At 44.2% G+C, this 11334-nt stretch overlaps 1 protein-coding gene across 1 annotated transcript; it reads right to left on the bottom strand.

Annotated features, from left to right (window-relative positions):
- Nucleotides 1-507: 507 nt before the first annotated feature.
- LOC122945566 (taste receptor type 2 member 119-like) lies at nt 508-1308 on the bottom strand. Its single transcript, XM_044304631.1, has one exon. The coding sequence runs from the start codon at nt 1306-1308 to the stop codon at nt 508-510; it is 801 nt and encodes a 266-aa protein (XP_044160566.1).
- Between the last annotated feature and the right edge of the window lie 10026 nt (nt 1309-11334).

Below are 11334 nucleotides of genomic sequence, written 5' to 3'. Positions count from 1 at the left end.
CTACCGTCAAACCACATTTATTACAGTCTTAAAGGGCCGATCATAAATCTGACTTGGCTAAAACTGACTTTAGCCATATGTGAAAGTGGAGTGAGCTGTCAGACTCGTGATAAATCTGGCCCGAAATCTGAGAATTATTTATTTCAACATATTTTATTACAGATTCACACAACTATAATATTAAGGAAATCCAGCGAAGCATCTATGATATGATTGACTCTCTATTCTGGCCCAGAGAAGGGCACAGAGACGAGGGAAGCATCCTCTCTGATGTCCATATGCTCTCATAGGTTATAAGGGGTTTTCCTCCTGGGATAATCCCACTGAGTTGTGCCCCAGTAACGCCCATACATCATGGCGGTGGTTTGGCTGTTGGCGGTCTGTCTTGCTTCCTCTGCTACTTATACATGACTCTATTATATACTACACCTTATAGCTCCTGTGTACTATGCCTCGGGGTTTATGTGTGTGTACAGCAGGATGCTTCTTCTTCCTTCAGTGCCAACTTCACTTTGAAGAAGTAAATAACTTTTTCTTTAGTTTAGGATTTCCGAGAATGAATAAGATGGACAGGGAAGTGGAATACACCATAATATATAGCCAGCAGGCTGTGTCCACCACTATCCCAAAAGTTAGCCCCGACATTAATGAAACAGTAGATCCCAAGCAAAGGATCAGGTCTAGAATCAGGCGGGCGACCATTGTTTTGACTGCGCCCATGTGAGCCTTTAGCTGAGGCCTCTGGAAGTTGATCTCATTGCTCTTTACCTTCATGATATGTCTCAGGAGGGAGTTGACACAAAGCACGATCGATGTAAAAGTTATCAGAAAGGGAAGGCAACAACCAACTATCATGTTAAAGATTATGTGAGGATAAACCATTGCAAACTTATATTCAGTCATGTTGTAAATCTGTGTTATCTGTAGAGTCCAGAGAAATGGTACATTAATTAGAAGTGAGCCGATGATAGACCCTACGAGCAGCAGAGGAACAAAGGTGGAGAAATGAAGCTTCAACTGGAAGAAGAACTGGCATGGAAGGTTGACCAACTTTAGGCAGTAGTAGATGGAGAGCCAGGTGGCATGCCAGAAGCTCAGCTCTATCAGAAAATAGAGAATTGCAAAGTCCATTACATAGACTTCTTGTACAAACGTCAGGTAGCTGTCAAAAGAATACAGGCAGCCGCCGAAAGTGATGGAGCACTGCAGGAGGAGGTTAGTTAGTGCTGAGGAGAACAGAATGAAGACACCAGGTTGATTCTGCCTCTTCCAGGTTCTGCAGTATTCAGTGACTATTAAGGAGTTCATTGAGAGTCCAGATATGGTTGTTATAATTAAAGTGATTGCCGTGACTATCCTCTCTGACTGCCACATGTTAGGATGAAGGATAGTCTGCTGTCTACATACAGAGGACTGATGGATGAAAGACTGGAAACCTCAGGGGGAAGTCAGCAGCACACGTAATGGATGCAAATCGGTGCACTATCTGGTTTCTGCTCGTACAATGTGGTAATTGTGTTCAAAAGCAACATGCAACTGAATTCATGACCTGTATCTCCAGGATCGGGGGTCGATCTTGTGCTTTCTGGGCTTTAGGCTCAGATATTGGAAGTTGATTACAAAATACGTTCTTGACAGTTTGTGAAAAAAAAAAAATATATTAAATCATAAATGGGTGAAGGGACAAATCTTCTGTGTACTGACAGCTGGTTACTGGATTCTGTAAAACAGCCAATAACATGCTCATCAGGTTTCCTTGAATACAACCCAAAGGACTCAGCCTCTGCTCCCCCTCATTTGCAGACCCATGTTTACTTTGCTAATGGAGCCCTTGGCTGAATACATTTTTGCACGATTTCCCATTTCAGTAGATTAAGTCCTCTGTATGCAGAGGACTTCATCTACTGATCCCTTCATGTCCCTTCCACACAAGCAGGAGGCCTTACAACGGATGTCCTTTTCTGAGCAGTTCTGTCAAAAAATTTCCTTAAGGGACCTCAATGTCTGACCCTGACTGAAATCTGTATCAGCAGAGCTATGTCCCTTTACTGACTGACACTGAGAAGGAACTCCCCACGTTTTCCTCCCTTCATAACTCTTGGACTGGAAGAATCTCAACAGCAATGTCAATCCTCTCGGTATACTCTATATTATATATCAAATGACAGATGGTCCGATATCCACCAGTTCATGTAAAGGTTCCTGATACCTGCTCTGTAATGTCTACTTACTGTCCAGTTTGGAGTACCAACCCCTTGGATCAGTAATTTTATGGAATATAATTATCCTTGAGTTGTTGTCTCCCTGGTGATCACTAATACACCTTTTTTTTATGTCTTCCTTTTTAGGCCAGCCTAGTCTAAGAGGCTGCACCTCCTGTGTCTAATGACAGCCAAGCTCCTGCTCTAAAGGCCAGGATCACCAGAACTTTTACCCCTTGGTTGATTTAATAGGAGGGGCTCCCTGTATCAGCCACCGGCAGCCCCACAAATGAGATTGCAGGATCCATGCCAATGTGTTTGCACAGCAGATAGAGAACAAAATAACACTGCCCGAATCACTGGTTTTTGCTGATTCACCACCTAGAAAGATAATAAAAGTTTATCAGTGGGTTATGTATACATAAAATAAAATGCAACTTGTTCTGCAAAATAACAAATGCTCATACAGCTACATCAACAACAAAAAAACTATACTTCTTGGAATGCACAGATGAAAAAAAATACTTGGTGACTAAAGGGTTAAGCATCAGAAAGTTCAGAAGATTTTTGTTTTTGGCAATACAAGTGTTGCATTATGTTGGGTTTTCCAGTGATTAGAATCATGGACTGCAGCGAAGGATACAGCACAATGAATATCCGGCTGAGGGATTTCAGGATTAGTCTAGCCTGGAAAGGAACGAACAGTCCCAGCACAACTACAATGCAGAGCATCAGGTCCAGGATGAAGCACAGAATCATTGTCCTGGCTGCCTGAATATGGTCCTGAAGTTGAGAGTATTTGATATCAGATGAGTTCTTCTGAATCTTCTAGATGTGTTTCACGAGAGACTTTACACTATGCAGAATGCAAAGGAGCGTTAAAAGAAACTGCAAGCAAGTCCCAAGTGTCATCTATACAACTGGGAAAGAGACCTTCACGCTGAATCCAGAGCTACTGACATTCGCGTTTTCACGGTCATCTACAGGTTTAATAATGGCAGATTGATAAGAAATTTTCCCAAAAAGGGGCCCCGGGAACAGCATGGTCACAGCAGAAGACAATCTTAACTTTATCCATAGCAAAACTGGTTGTGAAAAGTTGACTAATTTGAAGCTGTAGCGTTTGGCGAGCCAGGAGGTATTTCAGAAACAAAGATAAAGAAAAGACTGGAACAGAAGGAGACATGACGAGATAACTGCACAAAAGAAATGACGAGACAGCAGCACTGGAGAAATGACGAGATGACAACACTGGAGAAATAACGAGACAACAGCGCTGGAAAAATGATGAGATGACAGCACTGGAGAAATGATGAGATGACAGTACTGGAGAAATGGCGAGACAACAGCACTGGAGAAATGACGAGATGACAACACTGGAGAAATAACGAGACAACAGCGCTGGAGAAATGATGAGATGACAGCACTGGAGAAATGATGAGATGACAGCACTGGAGAAATGATGAGATGACAGCACTGGAGAAATGATGAGACGACAGCACTGGAGAAATGATGAGATGACAGTACTGGAGAAATGGCGAGACAACAGCACTGGAGAAATGATGAGATGACAGCACTGGAGAAATGATGAGATGACAGCACTGGAGAAATGATGAGATGACAGCACTGGAGAAATGGCGAGACAACAGCACTGGAGAAATGATGAGATGACAGCACTGGAGAAATGATGAGATGACAGCACTGGAGAAATGATGAGATGACAGCACTGGAGAAATGATGAGACGACAGCACTGGAGAAATGATGAGATGACAGCACTGGAGAAATGATGAGATGACAGCACTGGAGAAATGATGAGATGGCAGTACTGGAGAAATGATGAGAGGACAGCACTGGAGAAATAACGAGACAACAGCGCTGGAGAAATGATGAGACAACAGCGCTGGAGAAATGATGAGATGACAGCACTGGAGAAATGATGAGATGACAGCACTGGAGAAATGATGAGATGACAGCACTGGAGAAATGATGAGATGACAGCACTGGAGAAATGATGAGATGACAGCACTGGAGAAATGATGAGACGACAGCGCTGGAGAAATAACGAGACAACAGCGCTGGAGAAATAACGAGACAACAGCGCTGGAGAAATGATGAGACAACAGCGCTGGAGAAATGATGAGACGACAGCACTGGAGAAATGATGAGATGACAGCACTGGAGAAATGATGAGACGACAGCACTGGAGAAATGATGAGATGACAGTACTGGAGAAATGATGAGACGACAGCACTGGAGAAATGATGAGATGACAGCACTGGAGAAATGGCGAGACAACAGCACTGGAGAAATGATGAGATGACAGCACTGGAGAAATGATGAGACGACAGCACTGGAGAAATGATGAGATGACAGTACTGGAGAAATGATGAGACGACAGCACTGGAGAAATGATGAGATGACAGCACTGGAGAAATGATGAGATGACAGTACTGGAGAAATGATGAGATGACAGCACTGGAGAAATGGCGAGACAACAGCTCTGGAGAAATGACGAGATGACAACACTGGAGAAATAACGAGACAACAGCGCTGGAGAAATGATGAGATGACAGCGCTGGAGAAATAACGAGACAACAGCGCTGGAGAAAAGATGAGATTACAGTGCTAGAGAAATAATGAGATTACAGTGCTAGAGAAATGACAAGATGACAGCACTGGAGAAATGATGAAATGATAATGTCGGAGAAATTATGAGATAACAGCAGTGGAGAAATAACGTAAAGACAGCACTGGAGAAATGATGATATGACAGCCCCAGAGAAATGATGAGATGACAGTGCTAGAGAAATAATGAGATTACAGTTTTGGAGAAATGATGAGATGACAGAGCTGGAGAAATGATGAGATGACAGCACTGGAGAAATGATGAGATGACAGCGCTGGAGAAAATTATGAGATGACAGCACTGGAAAAATGACGAGACGATAGCACTTGAGAAATGATGAGATGACAGCGCTGGAGAAATAACGTAATGACAGCACTGAAGAAATGGAGAGACAACAGCGCCGTAGAAATAGTGAGATGACAGCACTGGAGAAAAAAATTTATGACAGTGCTGGAGAAATGATGAGATGACAACACTGGAGAAATAACAAGACAACAGCGCTGGAGAAATGATGAGATGACAGTGTCGTAGAAATTATGAGATAACAGAACTAGAGAAATAACTTGAGAATTGATGAGATGACAGCACTGGAGAAATTATGAGATTACATCTTTGGAAAAATAATGAGATGACAGCACTGGAGAAATGATGAGATGACAGCGTTGGGGAGATGAGGAAATAACTGTAAGTAAAATTCTCCATAAGTCAGCAGGACATAAAGAAGAATGTTGGCTGAAGCCATGATGAGGACTACTGTATCACATTCACCAGCTCTGAGATGTTCCCTCCAGTTTCTGATGTAAATGACAACAATGCTGACATTCAAAATGATTTCAGAAACCAAGGTGATGAAGACGATGACTAAAACCAAGAGGTATAATGGTGGTAACAGTGTTGCAGAAAGCAGTTAAAAAAAATAATAATTGGAGAGGAAGAGTGTAGGGAGAGTGCAGGAACAGTGCGGGCACATCGTAGGGAGAGTTTTTTTAGACTGCAGGGAAGGCATAGGGAGACTGCAGGGAGAGCATAGGGAGACTGCAGGGACAGTGCAGGCTGAGTGTTATTGCCCTTTTCATCTTGTTCACCTGTTGTGCCATTTATACTTAATCAGTTCTGTTATACATACACTTACTGTGCATCAGACTTAGTCTCAACAGACGGTCTACTATATTGCCACATTTATCTTGTTCACCTGCTGCCACAATCCCAGTTAATCTGTTAGTTTATATATAGAATTACTGTGTTTGTATTAAAGTGCAGTCTAATAAATCGCCATCTGCATCTTGGTCAACTGCTGCCACATTCACAGTTAATCTCATATGTTATATTTAGAATTACTGTGCCGCAGTATTAAAGGGCGGTATAATATATCGCCGTCTGCATCTTGTTGTGGCCATTTGGTTCCCTCCATAATTTCCGGGATCCCTCCATACTTTGAACTTATCGGAATTTTGCTTTTAATTTTGTATTTTGCTTTTAAACCAGATGGGCCGGACATGGTGGACGGATCAAACATGGCAGCTTGGTTATTGCCATAAGGGACAGGAGCCTTAAAAGTAGCTGCCATATAAGATGGTGACCAAATAGGGTCTGTTGCTGGTTATTTGACCACCCGGGGTCAAATAACAACTTATCACAAAGGAGTCTAATCAGATATTGGAATGAACCACACAAATCACTTCACCAACTCGACCCAAGTTCATGGAAGCTAATACAGTCTTTTAGCGAAAAAATGTGTCTGCGTCGTTTATTGCCATAAGAGACAGGAGCCTAAAAACTAGTAGCTACAATATAAGATGGTGACCAAACAAGGACTGTTATTGTTTATAGTGATGAGACGCACAGGAGTGGATGACCCCACAGAAGGAGGTGCTCACAGTAAAAAGGAATCGCCCCTCCTTTAAGGAAATAAAATTATATAGAGTATACTGGGCACTCACACTGTATGTGGAACCAAATGATTAGTATCAGGAGCTTCAGTTAATAAGTTTATTAGCATAACCATACAATAACATATATAGGAATATAATGCCCCCACAATTAATATAATAAGAACAACCTAAAATGAGATATAAAAAATGAATAATTAATAATATGGTGGGTTATTTGAGCCTTAATATAACCACAGTACTTAATCTTAATAATTGATCTTATAATAAAAAGGACGATGCCCACATACTAATAATTGTCCATCAGTGTGACCACATTAGTTGCCTTACGGCTGATGACCTTGATCACTTACGACGATATATAGAGGCAAAAAGTCATTAAATTACTGCCAATATTGTCTAACTGGAGGATAAGGGTCCGCTGGTTGGGACAAAGTCTCTACGTTCCTAAGGTCCACTTTACAGGGAGTGTTTAAAGCGGCGTCCCGCTCTTACTCACTGTTCTGTGATTCCTCTTGCAGTATTCCACTGCTGAAGTTCCGGTTCACTGTGTCATCAATACCTAGCTACCAGGTTCATCTGCTGCTGGTCTTTTATGGCTCTGGGCACCGCTCCGTTGAGATGAAGAGCCGGTGTCCTCCAAGCCTATAGTTACCCTGCTTCCACGCTGCGTTGACTTTACAGACATGATGTTGGATAATCTCGTGCTGGGATCTTGAATGATCACTGTTTGTAGTCAGTCAGTTCGCCAGGATCTCTTTGCTTGCAGGATACTTAGATTTTTTTGCAGCGTCAGTCTGGAATAATAGTGCGGTATATCTTAACACAGGTTTAGATGAGTGGACTGGGGGTCTTGAACCAAACGCGTTTCGGGGCTTAACGTTGCCCCTTCCTCAGTGGTGAACTGGCGAACTGACTGACTACAAACAGTGATCATTCAAGATCCCAGCACAAGATTATCCAACATCATGTCTGTAAAGTCATAAAGTACGGCGCGAGATTTACCATGCTCTCAGGGCAGGAGGATGCGAGTGCTGCCTGGCCCTGTTAATCAAGACTTGGAGGGAGGAGACAGAGGTGGGAGAACGGAGCCTCTAGGGGCAGGAACAACGCCCCCCCGCTCCTAGAGGCTAATTTGCATATTATAAGAGTTACATTTCTGGAATAACACTAGGAATAGGCTAGTTAGGTTCAGCTGACATTAGCACATCGCTAACGTCAGCCAGTTTAATTTAGGTATTTCTGGTGACAGAAACCCTTTGAGGTAATAGAAGACCATGAATGGTAAGTGATGGGATCATAAGGACCTAAACACATAATTCATTTATACAGAATTTTTTTTTTTTATGGTCCAAATCTGAGAAATCCCAAGCTAAACTAAAATCAAAAGAAAAACATTCCATTTGTGGTTTTATGGCATTTGACACACGGCCTTTATTGTGTTGAGCCTGACCTGATCAGATGCGTCTGATATGTGAGGATCTAATGGGATGAACTCAAACAATTCTTCAGAATTTCAGCTTCAGTTCTTCTGTGATTTATGGCACATGATCAGCACCGTGATCTGGGCTGTGTATATGGGAGAGGAGCATTGTGCTGACCTGTAAGCTTCATGTTCATGGCCTCCTGTCAGCCACAAGTGTTGTTCGTATGTAAAGTATGGAGGACTCGGTGGAATCTTCTATTTGTGTCCTCTTCACTATATAAACTTCAGTTGCTTGTCATGTAAATCAGCTGATTTACCATTAAAATTGTGGCCGGTTTTCTGTTACATCTCGCAAACATGCAAATCTAAAAAGTCATACACGGCTGCTACTACTCGGGGCAGAACTACCGCCGTAGCGGCTGCTAAGGGCCCACAGAAGATGGGGACCTGGGCCATTTATCATCAGTGTGTGTGTACAGTGACAGGCGAGGCCCCGGCAGTAATGGATGACAGACACAGCAGCCGGACTCGAGCCCGATATTCCCACTGACTGGTGTGATGTATTGATGTCATCCTGCCTACTGGACTGAGAAGGAGAGCAAACAGGTCGGGGATCATCCCTGGCCTATGCGCTCTCCTACCCTGCCTAGTAGTCAGGGTGATATTACTGTGTCACACCTGCTGATGTGCTCCATTCATCGGGAGAACCCCGTATTGGTGAGTAGTATTCTAATGGGTCAGTAATGCTGTCATTAGGGCACTAAGGAGGCATAACTACTGCTTGGGGACACAAAGGGTGCTGCACTACTGTAATGGGAGCACTAAGGGGCCATCAGTACTGTAAGATGACACAACTACTGTGTAGGGGCACTCTTGTTTTGGGGCACTGTAAGGGGGCATTAATGGCAAAGATCAATATTTGTCATTTGCTTTTCACAGACTATTGCGCAGGAATATTTGTGTGGCCAGGGAGATTCCCTGGAAAGTCATGGCTGCCATATAGGCGCTCAACCACAACACACAACACGCCTTAGGGTCAATTTCATAGGAAGCCAGGTTACATATTTTTGGAGGAAACTAGAGTATCTAGAGGAAACTCAGGCTATCACTGCGAGAACATACAAACTCCATGCAGATGTTGTCCCTGCTCAGATTTTAAACCAGGACCAATGTGCAGCAAGGCACCACTGCTAACCACTGAGCCACCTCTAACCACTAAGCCACTGCTAACCACTGATCCATTAAAGGGGCATAATTACAGTGTGGGACACTATGGGATATAACTATTGTGAGTGGAATTAAGGCAGCACTTTACTGAGTGGGGCACAAAGTGTATTAGTGTCCACTGCGTCAGGCATTAAAGGGGCATAACTACTGTGTGGGCCACTAAGGGGACATCACTACTATTTATTCAAAAATGTGCTATGCTTGCTGCACCTCTGCTACTTCTACTACTTCTCTTACCACACACCTCATCCTCCTTCTTTGAACCCCTGAACAGAGAAATTACATTACTGCCAGTGAACTTCCAGGCCACTACCTCCTAGAGTAGTCACTGTGTGATTGACAGCTGACCCATGAGGGTCAGAGACACTGGTCCAGAGCATAGAAAGATGAAGAAAAACTGCTGTCAGGGATATGCCAAGATCAGGAGGGTGGAGTACAAGCAATCAGATAAACAGCCCAAGGTCAAGGCAGGCAGAGCAGTGTCCATACAAGGTCAGGCACAGGTCAGGCCAGGCAGCAGAGAGTCAGAATCCAGAAGTCAGTACCCAGGCAGACAAACCATTAAAGCAAACCTTTGCAGGAACTTAGCAAGTTATGAACCTATTGGCACCCTCAAACTTTGGGCTGACTCATCTTAGATGGGCAAGTGGGTGTGGAACCACTGTGTCAACCAACAGATTTGATGTTGGGCTACTCTTAAGGTCGTTTTCCTGGTGGTCCCCTGGTATTCACTGTTTAACTCCTTGTGATTAATACCACCCCTCGTGTCCGCTGACGTCAACCACGTCGAGCTCACGAGACCTGGTATGATCACGGGGTTTACCAAAAACGTGAGGTTACGCCCTCCAGAGGAGCACGTAAGGTCAGGCTGGTATAGTTTACACACACACCTCCTGTCCACGCGGGCACAGAGAGGCAACAAGCTGGAAGGGCCTTTTCACTGCCGCAGTGAAAACAGCCCACACTCAGCCCGGGTAACTGCCACCAGTTTCTCGTTTGATATAAGCCCGGTCCGCTAACGGGATTATATAGGGTCAGAAACCAACCCGCGGTAGCTTATAACTAGGCCAAAACACGGACGTGGGGATTCGTGATCGAGATACAAGATAGCACAAGATTAAATTATAGATTTAATCGCTATAAGAGCACACTAGATATAACACACTATACACAGACACTATATACAGTGGTCTGAGGTTACAGATACAGGTTATATGGTTACAATAGGATTAAGCAGTGTGAAAGTAAGTTACCAAGTATGATGAAAGTTCCTGGGCGATGTCCTGAGCTGGAGGCCACACGAGGGGCTGTGATCTCCTGCTATTTCCTGGGTCCCTCTAAACACATGTGTAGAATGTGACCCCTCTTCAGAGAAAAGACGCCGCCTACTTGCTGGCACCAGGCTTTTAACCTGTAGCTGGTCCATCCCCTCCCTGCCTCAGGGAGGGGTCAACTCCCCCTCTTCTGGGCTGACGGTGAATGACCCACAAAACACTTTAGGGGTCATAGCTCCAGACCAGAGGGTCACAGGGAGATGGTTCTGGGACTAATGGACCTGCCTGGGTTCAGGCTACCATTAGAGCCCAAACCTGGTACCGGTAGGTGGCTTCTATGGGGAGATATGGGTATCTCCCTACCCCGACTGGGTACGAGTAAACAAAGACCATGGGACCGTACCTCGTGGCCACCGGGACACAAATATGTATCCATCCGGTTTGCGTCTGCGGTGGCCAGGTGATTCATAATTCCTTATGAGAGGTAGGTGCCAATATGTCTAGGAAATCTCATTGAACCAGGCAAAAGCAGATACCCCCTGCTGGGGGGGGGGTTTCCTGCAAGATTCAGCTGGCTCCAAACTGGTGCATGGAGGCGTGAACTTTTCCTTGAAGCAGGGCCCTCCTGTGGAGTTCCTTACCTCTGCAATCTGTCAGCACATGGGGGGTGTAAACTTATTTTGCATGTAC

The sequence above is a fragment of the Bufo gargarizans genome, chromosome 8 (genome assembly GCF_014858855.1).
Source record: "Bufo gargarizans isolate SCDJY-AF-19 chromosome 8, ASM1485885v1, whole genome shotgun sequence".
NCBI lineage: Eukaryota > Metazoa > Chordata > Amphibia > Anura > Bufonidae > Bufo > Bufo gargarizans.
Note: the sequence above shows the minus strand (reverse complement) of the source record. Positions and strands in the feature narration are given on the sequence as shown.